Source organism: Otolemur garnettii, unplaced genomic scaffold, assembly GCF_000181295.1.
Source record: "Otolemur garnettii isolate 467f Iridium unplaced genomic scaffold, OtoGar3 scaffold00332, whole genome shotgun sequence".
Taxonomy (NCBI): Eukaryota; Metazoa; Chordata; class Mammalia; order Primates; family Galagidae; genus Otolemur; species Otolemur garnettii.
In genome coordinates, this window is record NW_003852727.1 from 148,785 (window position 1) to 174,815 (window position 26,031).

The window sequence follows — 26,031 nt, forward strand, 5'->3', positions numbered from 1 at the left end:
ATAAATTTTTGCACGTAAAATAGCAAGTTTTGACAAAATTTCTCTAGAAGCATCCAACTGTTTAGATGAAAAAAAAAAATCCTTAACTATAGCTTTAAGTATTTCAGGGCTATACCCCAAAGAAAGGAACCATAATGTCCCAAAGAGGTAATCATGCATCTTTCAGTCAACAGTGAGGGTGATGAAACTGACTGCTGATTAAGTAAGTGTACATGTATATTGAGTAGGAATGCTAATAATGTGAAATATTTTAAAAGTATACTTAGTAAATTAGAAAAAAATATGCTTAACTTTTCCATATGTTTAAGATGACAGAGATAACCCTCAAAGAAGAAAGTAATATAAACAGATATAAAAAATGAGCTATACAAACTAAGGCATAGAATAACTCTGTGGGTATGAGTAGGACACACAGATCTTTGGGTCACAATACACCATAATTTTTTTTTTTTTTGAGACACATTGTCACTCTGGGTAGAATATTCTGGTATCATCATTGCTCACAGCAACCTCCAACTCTTGGCCTTAATAGATCCTCCTGTCTCAGCCTCCTGAGTAGCTGGGACTACAGGCACTGTCACAACAAGCAGCTTTTTTTTTTTACTTTTAGTAGAGACAGGGTCTTGCTTTTTCTCTGGCTGGTTTTGAATTCCTGAGCTCAAGCAGTCCACCCACTTCAGACTCCCAATGTGCTAGGATTACCTGCACGAGCCACTGTGCCCAGCCCTAAAACCAGAATTTTGAATGAGTCAGCAACGTCCCTATCATCTAGTTTGATAATCAATAACAAAAGGTGATTTACTTAGAGACTGAATATAGATATAAACTTCATATCTACCAATTAACTTCAAACTACTTACTAATGTACTAAGATATTTTATGGTCATTATTAAATATAATTCAATGTGAAAGATAATATACTAGAAGAGAACCACTGAAATATCAAATACACATTCTTACCCAGTCATTTTAGTAGCCATATCTAGCACTATACTCTTCCATTCTTGTTGCTGATATTGCCATATTCTTGCTGTTCCATCTCTACTTCCACTAACAAACCGTAAACTGGAAAGAAAATTAAAATAGCCTGTTAATTTTCTTCAAACTAGAAATTGCTATCTTTTTCTGAATATAAAAGTAATATGTTCACCCTTATACACTACTGGAGGGAATGTAAAATAATAAGTTACTTTGGAAAACAGTTGCAGTGCCTCAAAATATGACCCAGCAGTATTATTCCCAGTATACAACCAAGAGAAATGAAAGTGTGAATCCACATAAAAATGTGTACATGAATGTTCATGGCAGCAGCATCATTCATAAGACAAAAGGTGGAAACAATTCAAATGTTCACTGATGGATAAAAGATAAGGCATAGTCATATACTGATTATGCAGCAATAAAAAGGAATGAGATGATATATGCTATGGCATGGATGAATCTTGAATAGGTAAATCTATAAAGATAAAAATTAGATTAATGGTTGTCTAGAGCTAGATATGGAGGATAGAATGATTGAGGGTGACAGCTAAAAGGTATGGGGTTTCTTTCTGGGGTGATGAAATATTCTAAAATTGACTGTGATGATTATAAGGTAACAACCCTATGAATATACATATTCAAACCCATTGAATTTCATGTTATGTAAAATATATCTCAATAATGATGTTATTAAACATATAGATTCACCCACAAATCTCTCACTATTAACATTTTAGGTTTTATTCTTTCAGGATTTATTAAATACATATATATGTGTGTATACTTATATAGGTCCTGCTGCAGGAAACAGAATAATTCATATAATGTTTTTCCCTAAAAGAACTATATTTTGTAGATATATTTCTATGTTTACAAGTATAAAACTACCATCGCATTTAATAAGTATTCCACTATATGGATGCATCACAATTTAATGATCAATATTTATATTGTTTCCAGTGTTCACTGTAACAATATATCATTGTATAACTTTATACTTGTTTTACTCAGTCAAAAAGTTGGCAAATCTTTTAATACACACTATCAAATAGTTTCCCTGAAATTTTTTAACAATTTAAAATCTTATAAAAAGTTGTAGGAGAATGTCTATTATCCCTACACCCTTGGCAATATTGGGTATTTTCACTTTTATTATTTTGTAATCTAGAGATAAAAAGTTAATTGTTGTTTTAATTTACATTTGAATATTAGTAAAATTAAATATATTCTGATATGTTTATTGAACATAAATGATTAAAACAAAATAATGAGATTATCCTGAGGGCAAAGAACTAAAAATTTAGATTCTTCTAACATGAAATAGTAGCTATACAAACCTTCTAATATTTAACTCAGTATAGTGCAGTTAAGCAAATCTTAAAATTTATTTGAAGGTTTTGTCATCCCTAATATAGACATCACTCTTTGTACGCCATCATTATTTACTCTTACATTTAACAAAAATAAAAAAATTTCATCACTGTAATCACCTATTGTCCCATAATTATTTAAAAATTTAAAACAATGTAACCTAATTGTTTGTACCATCACAATAATCTGGGAAAAAAAAAGGGAAACAACTCGATTTTTCAATTTAATTTTTAACAGACTTCTTGGTGTATAATTAACATATAATATTTAAAGTGTACAGTTTGAAAAGTTTTGACAATTGTATACAATCATAAAACCATCACCACAATCAAAATAAACTTATCCATCACCTCAAAATAAGAATAAAACATGGTCACCTACATAAAGTTCTTACAAACATAAAGGTTGAACATCCTTAATCAAAAGCACAAAATATGAAAACTTTTGAGCACCAACATGATGAACATGAGTCAAAAATTCTACAGCATACCTCATTCACATGATAGACCATAGTCAAAACACAGTCAAAACTTTGTTTCATGGACAAAATTATTTTAAAAATACTCTATAAAATTAACTTCAGGCTATGTGCATAAGGTGTATATGAAACATAAATGAATTTTGGATTCAGACTTGGGTTCCACACTCAGGATATCTCATTATGTATATGCAAATATTCCAAAATCTGAAAAAAATACAAAATACAAAACACTCTGGTCCCAAGCAAAAGAAAAACTCAGCCTACATGTGGATAAAAATTTATTGTAATTGGTTAAAATTTTAAATTTATTATTCCAAGTCAACTTTTAGTCCAAGACCTTTCTAACCATCACTAAAATGTCATCACCCTTTTGGGAACAGATATTGTAGAGGGAGTACAGATATCTGTATACGATTTCTAAGTTTACAGACATAGAAACTATGTATCACATGTGTAGTAGGAGATAGTAAGTGATACATATATTCAGAGGTGGTCAAGATAGCTAAAAGTTGGAGTAGTTAAAAAACACTGTAGGTAGGGCAGGAACCTGAAAAGGAAGATTAGACTTAAGAAGAGACAAAGAAGGGAAACAGAGAGAGAAGAGAGGAAGAGGAGAAGGGAGATGTACAAAGTAGGGAAAGAAAAAAAAAGTTAGAGGGAGGTAGGAAATAGCACTTCTGGTTAGGAATGAAGTGAGGAAAAGTATAAGCAAAGAAATGGGTGATATAATATACATGGGATGTGACAAGAATAATGAGTACATCAATTAGGCTGGATTTATATGGACAAAACAGTAGATGAGAAAATAATAGAAGTCTAAATCAAGCAGCAGACAGCTCTAAATGCTAAGCTAAAACATTTAAATTTTATTCCATAGATAGAGAAGAGAAAACACTAAAGATTTATGAGCAAATAATGTTGATTTGGCAGAGATGGTAGGTCAAATAATGGAACCCTTTACTAAGGTAAATACTAACAGAAATGGACAGAAGAAATAATGAAAAAGAAAACACTCAGACAGGAAGAACTGATGTAGACCATGATTACTACATGAGATCATTTGAAAGGGATGAGTAAGAATGTCATCAGAGAAAACCTAAGTGACTGGATAAAAATGAGATATCTATAGTAGAGGTGGCTGCTTCTGAGAGAACAGTAGTAAAACATGTCAAACATCTGTTTATGTAAACATGTACTACGTAATTACCTGTCTCCATTGTTACAGAACTGAACAGCAACAACTTTATCCTAAGATATAAAACAACAGATTTTTGGTTAAAATGAATTTATTTATAAAATGAATAATCTACTCTTCTTCCCCTCAAATGTACATGCAAAAGCACCATGACGTAGTCTCTTTTAATTATAAGTTAGAAAACCTCTAATTTCCTTAAAAAATTTAACAATGGCTGGAACAATGTGTTAACTAAGAAGAAATACTTATTGGCAGTAATCTGAAACAAACCAGACATGAGAAAATCTGCTTATAAACCATATCTACAGAGGCAGATAGTTCTGAATGGGAATTGCTATTAATAACTTACTATATCTGCTGTAATAAGACCACACATTATTCTAAGATACCACCTTAAAATAACTGATTTAATAGTAGTTGGATTAAATTTTCTACTTGTTTGATTTCAGAAAACAAAGCAATCATTTCCTGTTTCCCATATGATTTAATTATTTTACCATGGATTCATCTGACATTCTGCAGATACTATACATTAGACACTGCTAATTACATTCTTTTAGAATGATTAATCTATACTTTTATAAATATAGTATGTATAGTAGTGATAAAAAGATTTAAGTGTAAGCCAGTGTTTGCAATTTCCTTCACTTTATTTGTTGGTGGTAAAGCTAAAATGCACTTCAAAAGAACACATGTTTAGAAACCAATAAGCTACTGAATTGCATTTGAACTTAAATTTTTAAAAAGCTGATATTAAATATCTTAATATTTATAATTATTTTTCATTTTATTCTGGATTTCCACTACTATTTGCAATAATTGGTTTTGGATGTTCTAAAGTAATATTTTAGTGACTACCAGCTGACACTGATTCCAACAGAGAATGTTTACTTTTTCTGATGTTTCTTCTTAAACTATGTGTCTGCATATATAACTCCATTAAATCAATTTTATTTGCCTTTTCCCCGTCCTCAATTCTTTTTCATTCATTTATTCCTTTCTCTTCACTCAGCTCTTAACAAACCTGAATGCATATATACACACACACCCTATTTGGGTGGTAACTGCAAAGATGTCTCTTTGGCATGTTCTACCATAAATGGATTTCTGCCACTTAATGGTTTTAGACTGAGATCTTTAAACATATCTTAAGTTTTTCTCTTTCACAATTTAAATAACATTCCACTATTTTAGTATCTAGAAATAAGTAACAGTAAAGTAAAAGCTCAGCAGGATTCATTAAGTCCTCATAAGGAGAACGTCCAGTTACGTGTTTATGTTAGGACAAAAACCAAGACAGTTTCCAAAAGCTCCAGGAGAAGGTTTCTAACAGGGGTCTATTTTACTATAAATTTCAAGAAAACAATTGCTTCTTCAACTCACAAAGCACTTTCTGTTAGAGTTATCTTCCAAGGAAACTGTATGTATTTTATTAACATACATTTCGACTACAAAGGAGATGTCAATGGTAGTGTTAGCATTAAGACCTACAAAGCTGAAAACTTTCAATTGCTGATTATATAGCTTTGACAATGAGGCATATGAACTATACAGTGAGCTAAAACAGATATTCTCTCACACTCTACAGTAAATAATTATCCAAAGAAGAAAGTAAGAAAAGAAAGAGGAAGAGATGCATCGAAGGTACACAGGGATATAAACAACAGGGGCTCTAAGCTTCCTGAAAAGCTACCTTCCACCAATGGTTTTTAAATCCAAACATATACTTGTTCCTCAAAACAAGTATAGAATCTTGTTCTATAATCTTGTAGAATCTAACAAGTAAAAGTAAAGAGGTCAGCAAGAGTTCTACAAGATTCTACAAGTTTTTAATGGCATTCTGAAAACAATCACACTAAGATCAACAAACTAAATTCACTAAAAATATTTGTTTCCTTTAGGACATACTTATTGCCTTTATTCAGTGTGTAGATTTCAAGTAAGAAGCAGTTCATATAACTAATAATACAGTAGGCTAAAAAGTTTTCCCAAACTATTACTGTAGTGTGTGCATGCATTTCATAAGTATATACATATATAATATTGATTCATTTTTATATATTTTTTTCTTTTTCTGTATAGTCAAATGGGACACCTAATAAACACCACAACCATTATAAATCCAGGATTTCACACATTATAAAGAAACACCTTGCCATACAGGTTTTAGTAACATCCTATAGTATAGTACAAATCAGAAGAGAAGAAATAAAACCAATTTTCCAGGGTGTTAAAAAATAAAGCACTATATTTAAATTTCCAATTTTGCTCTTACCGTATGTGATTCTAATTCAGCAATTTTCTCAGGGATCTCAGAACCCAAATAATATAATCTAATCACGTGATCAGTGCTACCCGTTGTGATGAACATACCACCTGGAAAATAAGATTGCATTCTAACCATCAAAGGCATTAACACATCAGAGAAAAAGTAAAATTTAAGAAAAGCTAATGAAATATATAGATAACTGTATCATTTACCCAACAAAATTTACCAACTATGAACTAAATACAGACCTACAGATCATAAACCCTTTTTTTTTTTTGAGACAGAGTCTCACTATTTCACCCTTGGTAGAGTGCCATGGTATCACAGCTCACAGCAACCTCAAACTCCTGGACTTCAGCGTTTCTCTTGCCTCAGCCTCCCAAGTAGCTGGGACTACAGGCACCCACCACAATGCCTGGCTATTTTTTATTGCAATCATCATTGATGTTTAGCTGGATTCAAACCTACCACCCTCGGTGCATGTGGTCAGCGCCATAACCACTGTGCTACCAGCACCACCCTGGATCATAAACATTAAACGATACAAACTTGAGAAATTCATTTCCTTATATTTTATATAAAATTATGTTTCAAGGCTTGGTGCCTGTGGCTCAAGCGGCTAAGGCGCCAGCCACATACACCTAAGGTGGCGGGTTCGAATCCCCAGCCTGGGCCCGCCAAACAATGATGGCTGCAATAAAAAAAAAAATGGCCGGGCATTGTGGCGGGCACCCCTATCTCAAGGGGATAGCTTGAGGCTCTGTCTCAAAAAAAAAAATTATGTTTCAAAACTATTTATAAAACAACTCATATCTACAGCTTTCTTTATAGTGGCTATAGTGGTTGAATGAGGTGATGAAAAAGTTCTAGAGATAGACAACAGTCCTGGATGGAAAACAATGTGAATATATACTTAATGCCATAGCTCTAGACACTTAAAAATTTTGTCAGTATGTTTCACCACAAATAAAAAAGACAAAAAAATAAAAGGTTAACTAAAATAGAATTCTTAGTAATCGAAAAAGCACTGTTTACATTCTATAATAGTGTCTTCAATATAAAACCATAGTACTTATTGTCTATAAAGTCAGGGCCTTATTTTTGAATTGATTGGGTAAGGAATGCTATACATTGTTAGTGGACATTAGAGTAGTAGTCTGTTTTTCACTAAAATCTCCATTATAAAAATATATTAAATCATGAAGAAAAAAATCCCTATTACATGTTAATTAGAATCCAAAAAGTTCCTCTATTATAATATACGGTTCATATTTTTGGTGTGTTTCTATTAAGACTCAAATGTATACATTTTTTCTTCACAAAAAAAAAAAAAATCAGGCCAGGCACAGTGGTTCACACATGTAATCCTAGCACTCTAAGAGGCCAAGGCAAGAGGATCCCTTGAGCTCAGGAGCTCAAGACCATCCTGAGCAAGAGCGAGACCCCATCTCTAAACATAGCCAGTGTTGTGGTGGGTGCCTGCAGTCCCAGCAGCTTGGAAGGCTGAGGCAAGACGATTGCTTGAGCCAAAGAGTTTGAGGTTATTGTGAGCTATGACACTATGGCACTCAACTGAGGGCCAACAACAACAGCAAAAAAAAAAAACCTAAAAAATCAATTTTTAAAACTATATCATTTAATATTCTTAAATGATATATATATATGTATATATATATATATACCAGAACTGAAAGATGAACAGGATATCTGAACTCCAGGTCTGGATCTCTCAGTAAATTTCACTGGACGATCTCTAAAGAAAAAATAATAATTTTTAATTTTTCATCATGTTCATCAAATGGGCAAGAATCCTAGTATACTGCTGGTTATTCATCAACTTAGCATTAATATCATAGAAACACCTAAAGGGAAGTGGTCAATAAGCAGTACTCTCATCATTTAGGTTAAAAAATGTAGTTAACCTTGCAAATATACTTTATGATATCCATATTACCACCATAGCTTTACAAACATATTACTGTGTTACCTTCTACTATCGTTATGAGAAGTTCAAACTCTCCTGACCAATGAAAGAAAGGATACAAATAAAATGCCTTACCAAAATTTTCTACATGGAATTAAATAGCCTCTTCAACACTGACATAAAAATTTTATTCTAAAATCTCTTAACAACCAGTTGAATAGAGGCATGGATATGTGTACAAACACACACACACATAAATATATATATATACACATATATATAAAATCATGGACTACTACATATATATAAATATATATATACTACTACATATATATGTAAATATATATAATCTGCATATATATACCTACTACTACATATATATACACATGTAAAATCATGGACTATTAAGAATAAAGGTAATAAACAAAAATTAATATGGTTGACTTCTAAACTGCTTTTAAACTTACCTAAACTTCATTGTTTTTACATGCCATTGCCAGAAACAGATTGTTCCATCAGCACCAGTGGAAGTGAGGTATCTGGTTGTGCCTTTTGTTGATGGACAAAACTTAAAAAAAATATATGATTCAAATAGAAAGTTTTCATATGCAAACTAACTTCAAACACAGCATGTTTTAAACTTACAATAACTTTAATATATATAATTTAAATAAATTTCCTGAAGATTTTCAATTTAAAGGGATTATTTACATTTCCTAGAATAATGGAAATTAAAAATTTTAAATATCAATAAAAAAGAATAAAACTTTGGAAAAGTCTCAAAAAAAATTTAAATATCAAAAAACTGTAGAAAAAATAGTATTTGAATATGGGATAAAATATTTTAGTCCTAAAAGTAATTATTTTAAAATTATTTAAAAATACCCTTTAAAATAATTTTGATCACCTCCAATAGAAAATAAACTCACAAATACATTTCTAGTTAAACCATTAAATATGCACTAAATTTCAACAACTGTGGAATTTTTATAGTCTATATGGATACAACATCAGAAATAAATCTCACAATGATGATTAGGAAGTTAATAGTTAAGAGTATTTGGGTTTTAATATTTTACATTAAAGTCCAACTTCAATAAAGTATATAAATTTTATCCTTTTTGAATTTAAGCTATTTTTTTTTGTTTTCATGGGCAATGTAAAATAGATCAAATCTTTGTTCCTATCACTGTGGAAAAAATAGATTTAGAAAAAATATATACATAAGTGGCCAATTTAAGGGACTACTATTACACCAGATGGACCATGGCTTTTTATCATGCAGCCTTCTCAGACTCTTACTCTCAGTATTCTAACACATCCTTAGAAGAGAATCACAAAGAAAGGGAAAGCTAACATGGAAAGACATGGGAAGAAGCTGAAAATCAGAAAAAAGTCTCTAACATGCCTGTGAACTTTTAAAATCCCAAATGGAGATAATGAACAACTTCCATTGAGGTGATAATTAAGAATCAAGATGTATAGGATTGGAATACATTTTGACTGCAAATCAAAAGTAAATCATCATCATAGATATTAGAAGTCTCTAACTTTGTTTCCTTGTTTGGAAGCATAGAACCTTTAAAGACTAGAGTTTAATTCAAATAAAAATTATCAGTTAACATTATAAATTAATAATTGATATATAGTGAAGAAACCAGGATTCAGCATGCCTATAGAGCAGTGCCTCAGTATCCTTAGAAGATTGGTTCCATGACCTCTCGCAGATAACAAAATCCATGGATACTTAAGTCCCTGAAATAAAATGGTGTAGTATTTGTATATAATGCATGCACACCTTCCTGTATACTTTAAATTATCTCTAGATTACTTATACTACCTAATACAATATAAATATTATGTAAATAGTTGTTACTTTATAATGCTTTGGGAATGACAAGAAAAATATGTTTGTACATGTTCAGTACAGAGATTTTCTTTTGCTAATATTTTTAATCCACAGTTGGTTGGATCCAGAAATGCAGCCCCCTTACCCTGAACATGAAGGGCTGACTGTATTTTCATTTCTGAGATAAAGAACGTGGCCTTAGAAAGTTTAGTCCACACTCTATAGCAAAAATTTACAAATTATACTCCATACATCAAATCCAACTTGCTGCCAGTTTCTGCAGATAAAGTTCTCCTGGGACACAGTCACATTGCACTTGTCTAAAGCTCCTTTTGTGTTAAAAGAGCAGAGTTGAGTAGCTGTGACAGAGACTGTATAGCCAGTAAAGCCTAAATATTTATTATCTAGCCTATAAATTTGCTGACCTCTGATATGTGAGAATAAGACAATTAAAAATGAAATAGTATAACTTAATTAAGTTTGAGGAAACTTTGAAACCTTTACCCCACTGTATTTAAATTGTAAATTGCTTCATCAACCACAAAGGGTGATCTAGCCCATTAATGTGCATTAACTGGATTGTTTTTTGAATGAAATATCATGTTAGAGATTGTTTTAAAATAATTTATTTGTCTATTTCTGACATGCCAATTAATACACAACTATTGTAGAAATTTAGGAAATATTAAAAAAGAAAACTTATTATAATTCTACCATTCAGCAGTAACCTCATTAACATCATACCATTTTATCTCAATTTTGTTTTTTAAAAAAGAAAGTGGTTAACAGATATTAGCAAATAATATACAAATAAAAAAGAAAGAGTATAGACTGCCAAATGGTGATCATTACTATTGACAAAAATGAAGCAAAGAAGGGAAGATACACAACTGTGTGGACTGGGGAGGTTACATTTTAAACAGAGTGGTAAGGTGGTCAGAGGAGACCTCCCTTAGAAGGTGACATCTGCTTCTAACACTAGAAAGTAACAAAGCAAACTATACAATATCCAGAAAAGATCAGGAAATAGTAAAAACAAAAGCAGGAATGTTTCTAGAGTGTTTAAGAAAAGCAAAGAGGCTAGGAGATAAAGTAGAGTAAGAAAAGGAAATAAATAGTATGGTATGAGGTCAAAGAGAACAAGGTAGCTAAGAATGCATGACCTTGTTGGTCCCTGTAAAGACTTTAACTCTGTTACTGGAAGCTATCAAAAGTTCTGAGCACCAATGACATAATTTAATTTGCATATTAAAATCACTCTGCCTGCTGTGCAGAGGATAAACTGGGGCAGGGAAAAGGGAATGGAAAAAGCAGGAAGATCAGGTAGAAGTTTATTTCAGTAACACACAGAACATAGATGATAGTTGCTTAAAACAGGATAGTAATCAGGGAAGTCATGAGAATGTGTCAAATTCTGGGTATATTTTGAGGGTAGAGCCAACATGATTTGTTAACAAGTAATATATGGAGTGTAAAAGAAAGAAAGATAAGATAAAGTTAAAGATTACTATCTTGAGCAATTGAAAGCATGACATTGCCATTTATTTAGATGGAAAAGGTTTAGGAAGACTAGTTCTGAGGAAGGAAAATGCGTTCAATTTTGAATATATATTATTTGTGATGTCTAATAAACATCAATGTAATGATGACAAGTAGGCATTTGAATAAACAAGCAAGAAGTTAAAGGGTAGGTCAAAGATAAGGATATACGTTTGAAAGTCTTCATAGTCTACAGATGAAATTCAAAGCCATGAGGTTACTAAGAGAAAGAATATGATAGAGAAGAGGTCCATGGATCTCTAGAGCGATCCAACATGTAAATAAAATGAGAAAAAAAAAGCACATGCCATGAAAACAAACCAAACAGTATCAGATACATTTTTCAGTATACAATTGTTAATTGTTCTTCCTTACCCACAGGGACTACATTCCAAGATGTGGATGCCTGAGATCTCAGATAGTACTAAGACCTATATATATAGTAGAACCTCCATAGTTGACAACTTCCATAAGTTGGCCTAATTTTTATAGAATGGACATGCACCACATGTATGTTATCAGTACAATAGGCCTAGTTCTTTATGTGGACCAGGTCCATCTGTTGACAAGTTTGTTACACTTCCTTGGGTGATTTATTTACAGATGCTCTACTGTATCTTTGTTTTCCTTATACCTACGTATCTATGGTAAAGTTTAATATTAGCCACAGTAAGAGATTAATAAACAATAACTATTAATAAAATATAACACTTACAACAATAAACTATAATAAAAGTTATGTGGTCTCTCTCAAAATAACCTTTTGTACTATACTCACCCATATTCCAAGCCATGGCTGACCATGGGTAATTTAAACCACAAAAAAGTAAAACTGTAGATAAGGGAAGGGGTGCTACTACAATCAAATATTTGTTTTTTAATGCTATGTGAGAACATCTCCAAATTCTAGAATTAATCAGTCAGGTATTCTAGTAAAAATACAAATAACTAACTGATAATCTTCCAAATCAAAATCCATCAAATAATTTTAACTGATTAAAATTTCTGACACGAAAATATTCAAATTTAATACACATTGAAACCAATTCTTGCTAGTTCCTCATAAATAGATGATATGTTATTTAAATAACAAACACAAAAATAGTGTACTTATTTTTTTTTTTTTTGAGACAGAGTCTCACTATGTCACCCTTGGTAGAGTGCCATGGCGTCACAGCTCACAGCAACTTCAAGCTCTTGGGCTTAAGCAATTCTTTTGCCTCAGCCTTCCAAGTAGCTGGGACAACAGATGCCTACCACAACACCTGGCTATTTTTTGTTGTAGTTGTCATTATTGTTTAGCAGGCCCTGGCCAGGTTTGAACCTGCCAGCCCCGGCGTATGTGGCCGGTATCCTAACCACTGAGCTATGGTGTACTTATTTATTAGCGACAAAAGAGCAAAGAAAAATAAAGGGGAATAATAATCTCTTCTAAAAGTATAAAAGTTTCAAGATTCCTTTGTTTTGCTCTCAACACAAAAAGGATAAAAATTTGGCTTAGTTTTATTAACGAAAAGGTCTTTGAGGGTATCCAGGACTTTCACTACTAACATCTAACAAAAACACTATATGAACACATATTTAAAATAAGCCAATTTATTTTATTTTAAACATCAAATTGAAATAAATTGTTGAAACTAAGAATATAAATTTCCCTATACATAGACAAACACATACTAAATCTGTCTGATTAACATCTTACATGTGTTAAATATTAAAGTATGTCAATACTCAGGTTAGAACCTGTTTATAATTCCTGGCTAACAAGCAAACTAGTGTGCTCTTAAGGGATTCACAAGTATTCTCCCATCTCCACGAATATAAGTGAGATAAGTAAGTTCTCTTATATTGCATTTAAGGGACTTTTTCAATCACCTTTCTACTTATTTCTAAAGGGAATTATATGAAAAGGGAACTTTAAAAATACCTATCTGCAAAGTAGGAGCAAAGTCTTTAATTTATAATATTTTTTCTGTTGCCATTCTTTATGCTATCATCCATACAGTGTAACAAAAGATGAAAGATTGTCACCTTTATTGCATGTTAGAGCTATCTTATAATCTTGCTTACCTGTATGGAAGTAATAGAAGCTGAATGTCCCTGAAGGACTGCAACTGGTGCACAAGTTCGAAGACACCATACTCTTACAACTTTATCACAGCTGCCTGCAGCAATAAGAGTGTTTTCATAGTTAACAGCCATGTCCGAAATTTCAGCAGAGTGTCCTCGAAGTGTAGCAAGGAGGCGTCCATCATCTGTAGCCCAAATTTTTACCAAACAGTCATCTGAACCCTATAGAAATACAAAACGACAAAAAATCTATAATGAAGGAGAAATTAACTATCTCCCATAAAAATGGCCAAAAAGACAAAGAGAGGATTTTATTAAATTACTTCTAAGCCTTTACTTTTAGTATATCCTTTTTAATATCATACAAATTCGGTAGCTAAGTATAAACAATATACAAATGATAGTACTAATAATGCATTGTTCAAATTGACAATAGCATTTTTGAAGAACTCAAAACTACTACCAATCCTATTAAAACAAAATATTTTAAAATAACTTTTAAGTGATTTAGCATTACTTCCACCATTATTTATTTCCTTAGGCCTGATAGCTTTTTTTTTCTTAATTACTTAAATAATTTTTTCTACTAATACTTAACCTAAATAATTTTTTTCTACTAAAAATTTCACCTAAAATCTACATGCCTTTCTCAGTAAACAGGAAGCAGGCTGTCAAAAATAGCCTGTGATAAAAATTATGTTGAACTTCCTATTGAAAATTTCAAAAGAACTTTAAAAATACTAAAAAGTAATTCTATTTCAATGTGGTAAATACGTTATTTAATAATTATCTGTTTATTAAAAGATGGCATTCAGATAATTAACATCCGCATCATGATCATTAACATCCAAATACACAGGTATCACATTTAGAGTCATAATGCCATCGGTGATGTCAGTAACAAATTCTAAAGAGTCATAACTTCATTTCCTTTGTTATACCATACAAATATAGAAAAATCATGCTGTTACCCACACTTCTATGTTAACTTAGTACTGAAGTAATGAGACTAAGTAAATAATCCCTTTCTTGGAAATAATAGTGTCCAACAATTGTGTACTCAAAAGCATACAGGATGATCTGAATAATAAAAACCCAATTTTAAAAATAATCAACACCATAATCAGAGAAAGATATATAAAATAAGTATTATCTTCATTACTAATTATGTAATTTAACTATTTAATCATAAGGGTGATGTAATCACTAATTAAACAAAACTAACAGTAATTACACTAAATGACACAAGGAAAGTACACTTTAGTAAACATTTGCTCCTGGACACAATGACTCACACCTGCATTCCAAGAACTTTAGGAGACTAAGGAGGGAGAATTTCTTGAGTCCAGGAGTTCAAAACCAGCCTAGACAATATAGCGAGGACCTGACTCTATAAATAATAAAAAAGTTAGCTAGGCCTGGTGGCCTGTGTCTGAAGCCCCAGTTACTCAGGAAGCTGAGATGGAAGATAACCTCAGCCCCAGTATTTGAGGTTGCAGTGACCTGTGATCCTGCCACTGCACTCTAGCCTGGGCAATAGAATGAGACCTGTATCTAAAAACAATAAATAAAAATTTTAAAAAGTTTGCTAAAATGGAATGAAATGTAATTGAGTACACTTGTTTCATAAATTAACTGCCTCTAGAATATAAGGCCATCTGAAGGTTTATTTGTTAAGTAAATTTCCCCACATATAATAGATATTATTGTACCCATTTAATTACATAAAATGAAAAAAGACTTTCCATTTCCATTCATCTATTTTTGCATTCATGTCCATTACAAAGCATAATGCAGTGTCATGAAGTCTAGCTTCAATTGTTGTATTTATAGTGTTGCCCCATCATAAATTTTAAACTTACTGTAAAAATTCTTCTCCCACTTCGGTCAAATGCTACACAGTAGACAGATGACAAATGCCCCAGAATTCGCTTATGCATCTTAATGTGCTGATAAGCAGATGATGGGAAAATATGGCTGAAGCGACTACATCCAGTTAATTGCCTGGCAGAGGTGATATTCACTGAAAACAATAGAAGAGATTCACTTTTCAAAATCTAAAAGTGAAACCTACTTCATGAAATTAAGTCATGAATATTAATATGAGACAAAACAAAGTACAAACACTGCAGCAATTTTGCCCTATAAAAAGCATAAATCCTCTTTTACATTTCACAATTTTATGAACTCAAGTTGACTACAAAAAAGCACAAAGAATACTCTTCAGTTACATCCCAGGGGTCTGATATTCTGTTTGGCATACTGTGGTTTCTCAAGTACATTTCCATTTTGCCTTTTATACTATAGTCAAAGACACTGTCACTTTAAATATATAGGTGAATCTTTCCATAGCATGAAGAAATTTTAGAATAGGAAGTTTAAATATATATATTTAAAAACAAATTATACAAACTCCTATACTTCCTCCTCACACTTATCTACCCTCTATGACTTCCCCTAAAACTTCAAGAGTAATACAAGAGACCTACACAGTGAAAAGATAAGGAAAGCTATGGCACTACGTAAGTTAGAAGTAGTAAACAATCTAGATTTGTCTATGGGTTCTCCTCTTTTTAGAGGCCCTATTCTTAGTTAGCAATGAACTTTTGAAACTTGATGTCCTGTCAGGTTATTTTAGATCCTATTTTTTTTTCTTGTTGACTTTGCTTTATTCTTACTTTCCTTAAAAAAATATCCACAATAACGTATAATTCTACGCAATTCTCTTCTAAATAACACCTGGATTAAGAGCACTTCTAAAAAAGAGAGCTGGATCCTCCTACTTGCTCTGCGAAATTCTTCTTCTTCCCTTATAAACTGAAAACACTTAATACCCCATATTGTGTTTTTAAGCAAAAAAGCAAAACACCAGATCCCTGTAACTTCAAAGTCACTTTGAGGCAAGTTGGCATTTGACACACTGCATTAATAATATAGCACAAGTACTAACAGCTTTATGTTTAAGCAAGGCAAAATTAAGACAAGAATTCAGTGCTAGCTAGATAAGTACAATTAGAATCATGCCACAATCAACAATAGTCAACTATTCAATATCTCACAATCTTAAGAGCAATATAGTCTTTCTGTTCAGCCAATTGTAGACCTATTGGCCATTTTAAATTGACAAAATGACAAAAACTGATGGATGGCTACCAAAATCAGTGAAATTACAGTGAAAGCAATTAAGAAGAATACATTAGAAATATTAATATTCATGTAAAACTGCAAGATGTTGAGTACATAATGATAAAAAATGCATTACCATTAGTACCAGGCAAGAGGATTTCTTTTGGCAACTACTCCCCAACTCAACCACAAGAAAACTACACAACTCTAAAACTGGAATACTAGGTATCCTAACTTAGGGAAATTAGTAATATGCCTTCTCCAATCAAACATTTTTCTTTTTCTAAGTTCCTTTAACTAATCAACTATTACTTCAGCTTGGCTTTGTTCTATTCATACATTACAGGTAGATGGAAGGAAAAAAAATGCTAATGCTACTTTAAGGCAGGATTTCTCAATCATAAACTATTGATTCTTTGAGATGCGTAATTCTTCATTATTGGAAGCTGTCTATCCTTTGTAGAATATTTATGCTTAATAGTGTCCCTGGCCTCTACCCATAAGATACTAGTTGTAACCCCCTAGCCCTAAGTTCTGATGAACAAAAATATCTTCAGATATTCTTGGAGTGTACACTGCCAAGTGTACCCCAGGGGGGACAATAAAACTGCCATAGTTGAAAAACAGAAAAGCAATTTTGAGAAGGGGAGCCAAAGGAGATAGAAAGACAAAGAGCAAAACCTTGAACATGAATTACTTCCCATTTATTTCTTCTTCAATTTTTAATATTTTACAGTGTTAATAATACAGAGCTTAGGTCTCTCCTTGGTTAAATTTACTCATAAGTACTTTATGTTGCTGTTATAAATGGAATTGTTTTCTTGATTTCCTTGGATAGTTCATTGTTAATGTATAGAAACAATACTGATTTTCAAATGTTTTTTTTTAACCTGCAACTTGACTGAGTTTATCAGTTCTTACAGTTTTATTTTTTGTGTGTGCAGTTTTAGGATTTTTCATGTGTAACATTATGTCAACAGAAAACAAGACACCTTCACTTCTTTCATTTCTGTATGGGTACATTTAATATCTATTATTTATTTATTTAGCCTAATTTTTCTCTGGCTAGGACTTTTAGTTCTATGTTGAATGAAAGTAGCAAAAGTGATCATCCTTATCTTGTTCCTAATCCTAGAGGAAAAGCTTTCAACTTTTCACCATTGAATAAGCTACTTGTCATATGTGACCTTTATTGTATGGAGGTACATTCTTTCTATACTTATTTTGTTGAGAGTTTTCATTATAAACAGATATTGAATTTTGTCAAATCATTTCTTTTCTACATCAATTGAGATGATCATGTGTTTTTTGTCCTTCGTGATGTTAATATGGCACATCACATTTATTGAGTTACATATATTAAGATGTCCTTCTGTCACAGTGATAAATCCCACTTGGTCACAGTGAATGATCTTTTCAATGTGTTTTTTTTTAATTTTATTTTAGAGCTAATTGCAGAGATTTATTAAGAGCATCAGCATCTCCAAGAAGACAGGCTACCACCAGGAATGGAAAATGGTGCCAAGCCTCAATGTGGTTTAAAATTTGGTTTTCTACTATTTCCTCCAAGAATTTCTACATCTATTTTCAATATGGATATTGGCCTATAGTGTTATTTTCTTTTAATTTTTTTATTACGTAAAATACACATGGATCATGAATACATTCATGCATATGTGGGATACAATGTGCTGATTTTGATTTTTTTATACAATCTGACATGATTACATTAAACTAATCAACATAGCTTTCACCTCATTTACTTGATCACTGTGTCAAAACATCTATGTTCTACAGTTCACAGATTCAACCCATACTCTTGTCATATACTCCACAAGTGTGATCCTGCCCTTTACCCTCCCTCTGCTAACTCCCCCTCCCTTCCCACTCTATAGTGTTATTTTCTTATAGTAAACATGTCTGGCTTTGATATTGGGTGATGTTAACCTCATAAAATGAGTATGAAGGTATTCCCTCCTCTTCAATTTTTTTGAAAGAGTTTTATAAGAACTAGTATTAGTTCTGCTTTAAATTGTTTGGTAGAATTCAGCTTTTTTGATGGGAAATGCATTACTGATTCAATCTCATTACATGTTATTGGTCTGTTCACATTTTCTATTTCTTCTTGATTCCATAATGGCAGGTTGCATATTTCTAAAAATTATCCATTACTTCTAGGGTGCCCAATTTATTGGGACTATAGATATTCATACTAGTCTCTTGTGATCTTTTTGTATGTTCATGGTACAGTTATATTTCCTCTTTCACCTATGCTTTTTGAATCTTTTGTGTTTGGAGTCCAGCTAAAATTTTGTTGATTTTATTAAAAAAAAAAAACACACAACTTTTAAATTCATTGATATTTTACATTGTTTTTCAGGTCTCTATATTATTTATTTATATGCTCTAATCTTTGTTATTTCCTTCCTTCTGCTTTGTTCATCTTTTTTATAGTTTCTTAAGGCATAATATTAGATTGTTCAAGATTTATCTTTCTTTTGATGGAGTATTGCCACAAACTTCCCTCTCAGGAATGCTGTTTGCTGCATGCCATAAGTTTTGGCATGTTGTGGTTCCATTTTCTTTTCTTTTCTTTATTTCTTTGCAGCTTTCTTTTTTCTTTTTGTTTTTTTTTTTTGGCAGGAGCTGGGTTTAAACCTATCACTTCCAGTATATGGAGCCGGTACCCTACTCCTTTGAGCCACAGGTGCCGCCCATATCTTTTTTTTTCCTGAGACAGAGCCTCAAGCCGACACCCTGGAAAGACTGCAGTGGCATCACAACTCACAACAATCTCCAACTCCTGGGCTCAAGCGATTCTCCTGCATCTGCCTCCCAAGTAGCTGTGACCACAGGCACCTGTCGCAACACCCAGCTATTTTTTGGTTGCAGCTGTCAATATTGTTTGGTGGGTCCAACCTGGATTCGAACCTGCCAGCTCAGGAGTATGTGGCTTAGCCACTTGAGCCACAGGCGCCAAGTAGTTCCATTTTCATTTATCTCAGGATACTTTTTCCTTTTACTTTCGTATAATTCTCTATTGATCCATTGGTTATTCAGGAGCATATTACTTAATGTGCAAATATTTATGAGTTCTCCAAGATTCCTCATTATTGATTTCCAGTTTCTTCCCACTGATCAGAAAATATACATCATGATATTTCAGTCTTCCTAAATTGTTAAGACTTATATTGTGGACTACAATATTTATCTATCCAGGAAAATATTCCATGTACATTTGATTATGAAGTGTTCTACTAATATCTATCAGGTCCAATTAATCTGAAGTTTGGTTCAAATACAATGTTTCCTTATTGATTTTCTATCTAGATGATCTGTCCAATGTACATTCAAGTAGAATACTGAAGTATCCTACTATATTGCATTACAGTCTTCCTTGCCTTTAGATCTATATTTCCTTTCTATCTTTAGGCCTTTAATGCTAGGTAGATATATATTTACAACTATTAAAATTTCTTGATGAATTGACTTCTTTATCATTATATAATGAGCTTCCATGTCCTTTCCCATAGTTTTTGACATACTATTTTGTCTGATATAACCATTCCTGTTTTCCTTTTGGATTTGATTTTTATGAATTATCTTTTTCCATCTCTTCACTTCTAGTCCAGTCCTTAAGAGTATAAACGTGTGTCCTTAAAGGTAAAGGGAATCTCATGTAGACAGTATATAGTTGGTTCTTTGTTTTTATTCCCTCAGCCATTTGATATCAAAAATGCCTATACTACCCAAAGTGATGTACAGATTCAATTCAATCCCTAAGAAAATTGCAATGAAGAGGAAGATGGTAGAGCAGAAGAATCGTTGTGCTGAGCTCTCCTAGAATGACTGTGGAAAAACAGAGAACACAGGTATACCTGGCACAGGGCCCATACCCAGAGTCATAGCTCAGGGAACACAGCAAGGAGGTGGTGAGCTGGATACAGCATATGTTCTGGAGTGGTGGGTATCTGGTGAATTAGGCTAGTGATTACAACCAACTAGGATCATCTGTCCCGCCCCCCACCCAGGATGGGAGGAAGCCTTTCTGGAGTTTTCAGTTATTGGGAGAAGTTGTGCTTTGAGTGAAAAGCTTGGAAGAGTAGTGGATTTGAGATTGGTTTGGTGGCTGGCAAGGCAGTCATAATGAGAAGGTCTAGGTGGTGAGAGGGTTGCCATTCTGGGAAGATCATGAGAACATCTTAGCAAAGGCCTAAAGCACAGCTGTCTTAACTCCGCATGCCAGGAGCAGAAAGAACTCCACTCTTAGGATAAGCTGAGAGGCTCCTGCACCCATGGGAACTGGAGGCAAGGGGTACTGTGAGTCCCACTCCTGAAGGATTGTTGTGAGTGTTAAGATCCCACCCCGGCAGGGTATGAATGCTGAGGAAACAATCAGACAATCACGAAAGGCAACTAAGTTTAGAATAAGGATCATAGAATAAGGATCATAGAATAAGGATCATTGTTTTTGTCTCCTAAAAAACAAACAAACAAACAAAAACACAGTACCACATGGTGTCCAGGCGAAATGCTGCAACATACTATCATCAAGAGCAAGGATGTCTGTCTATTAGACTTTATTCAGGCTGAGGCCACTTCAAGACCTAAGCTCTGAGACAAGGTAATATGAAGCAAAGGAAGCAGTGAGAGGGAAAGGGGAAGACAAGGAGGTAAACAAGAAGAAAGAACACATGAGGAGGAACCAACAGAAAAAAATCAGGCAACATGAAAAACCAAAACAGAGGAACTCTTCCAAGGAATCATGAGACAGCTACTGCACAAGAATCCACCTGTAAAGAATTGATGGACTTTACAGAAAGGGAATTTAAAATATGGATGATAAAGACAAATAAAAGGAATGAAAAGAAAGTGGAAAGTCATAAACAAAAGTTGGATAAGAGATTTGTAGGCTTTAGAAAGTATATGACGGACACTAAAGAAATGAAGGAGACTATTAGGGAATGTAAGGATGAAGTAGAAAGTATCAAAAATAGATTAGACCATAGAGAAGAAAGAACCTCAAAGCTAAAGTTAACCCCAGTAGTTAAAGAGGCAGAAAAGGAAAGAAAGCAGAACAAGTGCTTAGAGAACTACAAGACTCTAAGAAGAATTCAAACACATAAATAATAGGAATTACTGAAGGGAAAGAAGATTGTCCCAAAGGAATGAAAGCCCTACTGGAGACTATCATAAATGAAAATTTCCCAGGGATTACTAAAGACCACAACACACTCCTTTCACATGGATATCAAACCCCAGGTCATCTCAACTCAAACAGAGCTGCTCCAAGACACATTGTAATGAACCTGTCCAAAGTCAATTGAAAGAAAAAAATCTGCAAGCAGCCAAGAGTAAGCACCAATAGACCTACAGAAGCAGAGCCATTAGAAGAGAAGCAGACTTTTCAATTGGAAAATTATAATCTAGAACATGGTCATCTGCCTCTAACATTCTTAAACAAAACAATTTTGAGACGAGAATTGTGTATACTGCTAAACTAAGCTTCAAATTTGAAGGGAAATGAAAATCTTTTGTGGATACACAAGCACTGAAGAAATTTGCCACAACAAGACCAACTCTATAGGAAATACTTAAACCTGTTCTCCACACTGACCATCACAATGGACCACCAGCAAAGTAAATACCCAGAAGCTAAAGGTCAAAACTTAGCTTCCATAATGGTGCAAATGATAAAACTACACAATGGAAGTTCACAAAATAAGATAAACAGAACTTCACCACACTTATCAATTCTCTCAATAAATGTCCATGGCCTCAATTCACCACTGAAGAGCCACAGGCTAGCTTATTAAATAAAAAAGCCCAAGCTATCCACATGCTATCTACAAGAGATACGCCTAGTCTTGAAGGACAAATGAATACTCAGGGTTAAGGGATGGAAAATAGTATTTCAAACAAATAGAAATGAGAAGAAAAGAAGGGTTGCAAGCTTATTTTCAGATACAAGTGGATTCAGAGAAACTAAAGTTAAAAAAAAAAGATGCTCACTTTATACTGGTCAAAGGGACAATACAACAAGAAAATGTATCAATTTTCAATATTTATGCACCCAACTTAAATGCTCCCAGATTTATGAAACAGACCTTGATGGGTCTGAGCAATATGATATCCTATAACATCATAACGGTCAGGGACTTTTAACACTTCTCTAACTAAAGTGGACAGATAGTCTAAACAGAAACTAAACAAAGATACAAAGAACTTAAATGTGACCCTAGAACAAATGGGATTAATAAACACAGAACACAACATCCCAAAGTTAAAGAATATACATTTTTCTCATCAACCCATGGTATATACTCCAACATCACTCACATCCTTAGATATAAATCAAAACTCAACAAAATTAAAAGAAGGAAAATTATAACTTGTATTTTCTCAGACCACAAGGCAATAAAGGTGGAATTCAACTCCAACAAAAATGGTCATTCTCACACGAAGACATGAAAATTAAACCATATGCTGAATAATCGCTGGGTTCAGGAAGAGATAAAAGAAGAAATCTTTAAATTCCTCAAATAACAACAATGAAGACACAAGTCACCAAAATCTGTGAGATACAGCAAAAGCAGTCTTAAGAGGGAAATTTAATTCATTAGATGCCTATGTTCAAAAAACAAAGAGAGCGCATCAACAAACTCATGAACTATCTTATGGAACTGGAAAAAGAAGAATGATCTAATCTCAAACCAGCAGAAGAAAATAACAAAAACTAAATCAGAGATTAATAAAATTGAAAACAAAGAATCATTCAGAAAATTAACAAAACAAAAAGTTCCTTTTTTGAAAAAAATAAAATAGATGAACCTTTACCCAGGTTAACTAGAAACAGAAATATAAAATCTCTAATAACCTGAAACAAAAATGATAAAGGAGAAATAATAACAGATGCCACAGAGATACAGGACATCATCTCCCAGTACTATAAGAAACTCTTATGCCCAAAAATTCAACAAAGTGGATGAAGTAGATCAATACCTGCAATCACACTTTCTGCTTAGCCTTAACCAAGAAGAAACAGATCTCTTGAACACACCAATTTCAAGAAGTGAGATGCAGGAAACAATAAAAAAATCTCCCAACAACCAAGTGCCCTGGTCCAGATGGCTTACCATCAGAATTCTATCAAACTTTCAAAGAAGAGCTTATACCTGTACTGCAGAAAATATTCCAGAAAATTAAGATGGAAATAATCTTCCACAATACGTAATATGAAGCAAACATCACCCTGATACAAAAACCAGGAAAAGACCCAACTAAAAAGGAGAACTTCAGACTAATTTAAGTAATGAATATACATGTAAAAATTTTCAATAAAATCCTAGCGAATAGATTAGAGTCTCATTAAAAAAAAAAATCATTCAAGGTGGCACCTGTGCCACAAAGGAGTAGGGCACCAGCCCCATATACCGAAGGTGGCGGGTTCAAACCTGGCCCAGGCCAAAAACTGCAAAAAAAAAAAAAAAATCATTCATCACAATCAAGTTGGTTTCATCAAAGGGATGCAAGGCTGGTTTACTATATGCAAGTCTATAAACATAATTCACCATATCAACAGAAGCAAAAACAAAGACCTTATTATCCTCTGAATACATGCAGAAAAAGCATTCAATAAAATTTAGCATCCTTTTCTAATTAAAACTCTGAAGAATATAGGCAAAAGGTGGCACATTTCTTAATCTGATGGAAGTCATCTACAACAAATCCACAGCTTATAGTATACTGAATGGAGTACTACTAAACGCTTTTCCACTTAAAACTAGAACCAGACAAGGTTGTCCTCCATTGCCACTACTATTATAATCATTCAAGAGAAGGAAATAAAGGGCATCAAAATGAGTACAGAGGAGTTCAAACTCTAGCTCTTTGCTGATGATATGATCTTATACTTAGAGAACCCAAAAAACTAAACCACAAAACTCCTGGGAGTGATTAAAAAATATAGCAATGTCTGAGGATATAAAATCAGTGTTCACAAATCAGTAGCCTTTGTATACACTAACAACAAACAAGATGAGAAACTAATCAAGGACACAATTCCCGCCATAGTAGCTTCAAAAAAAAAAAAAAAGAAATACCTAGTAATATACATAACAAAAGTGAAGTACTTCTACAAAGAAAATTATGAAATCTTAAGAAAAGAAATGCCAGAGTATATTAACAAATGGAGGAACATACCATGCTCATGGCTGGGAAAAGTCAACATTATAAGTATAAATGTCAGAGCGGAGCCAAGATGGCAAACTGCAGCCAGCTTTTTACAGAAGCTCCCGTCCAGAAGTAGGCTGAAAGGACAGAACCTCAGCAAATTAGCTGATGGTTTGGAGCAGAGACAAGAGAGAAGATTGAAGAGTGGACTTCAACCTTCCTGAGGCGAGCTGCAACCCTGAAATTACAACCATAAGATACAAAATCCACCATCAAGCAGATGGGAGTCCCCTCCCCCACAACAAGGGCTCCCGCAGTTTACTCCATGCAAACAAGAGAGCAGAGTTCAAACTGCCTCCCACTCTATCCCACGGGAGAGACCCCCTAAAAACTGGACCTCCTATCCCCGCCAGCGTGCCACGGCACCCTCTGGCCAGACATAAAACTGTAAAACTGTATAAATCTGTGTATATTCCTAACTTGCAACACCGAACTCCAAGGAGTCCCCAGCCACCCACTCAGAGACCTGGAGGTTTATTACCTATGGAGTCCTGACTCTGGGGCATCTCCTGGAGAGAAGTGGAGGGGGAAAGGGCTGGTTCTGTTCTGTGCTGACTGTGGTGGGACCTGAGGAGAGGAGAGTCAGCTTGGGGGACACCAGTGCAGAAACCCCCGGCACGCCATCCTGAACGGAAGCCACAGGCAGGGCGCCCTTGACTCGCCTGGGTGGAGCCCCTGCCCTCAGGGGGCTAATTCGGCTGAGACAAAGGCAGTGGGCGGGCAGAGGCTAGAATTGACACCTGAGTTTAAAGCCGAATGCAACCTCTGACTTACAGAGAAATCTAGCCGGACAGAAGCCTAATTTAAACAGGCAAGGCTCCCCTGTTGAACTCAGATTTCTGGCTGATTTAGCCAGGTAAACCCCGGGAGCAGTGGCCTACTGGAGTAAATAGGGCCACAAACCTGGGGAATTAAGAGTGACTGGGTGCAAGGTGGGGAAGGAGGTATTAACCTTCCCAAACTAACCCATTTGCCAGGTGGGTCCCTTTGCCCT

General features: G+C 33.7%; 1 protein-coding gene across 1 annotated transcript in view; it reads right to left on the reverse strand.

Annotated features, from left to right (window-relative positions):
* The window catches only part of BRWD3 (bromodomain and WD repeat domain containing 3), a 175,390-nt gene that overhangs the window by 84,969 nt on the left and 64,390 nt on the right, over positions 1-26,031 (reverse strand). Inside the window, exons 7-13 of the mRNA XM_003803556.3 lie at positions 15,542-15,702; positions 13,680-13,901; positions 8,689-8,789; positions 7,980-8,050; positions 6,304-6,404; positions 4,041-4,081; positions 961-1,065 (exon numbers count right to left, since the gene is read on the reverse strand). Coding sequence (XP_003803604.1) covers positions 961-1,065; positions 4,041-4,081; positions 6,304-6,404; positions 7,980-8,050; positions 8,689-8,789; positions 13,680-13,901; positions 15,542-15,702 — 802 coding nt within the window. The remainder of the gene's footprint in view (positions 1-960; positions 1,066-4,040; positions 4,082-6,303; positions 6,405-7,979; positions 8,051-8,688; positions 8,790-13,679; positions 13,902-15,541; positions 15,703-26,031) is intronic.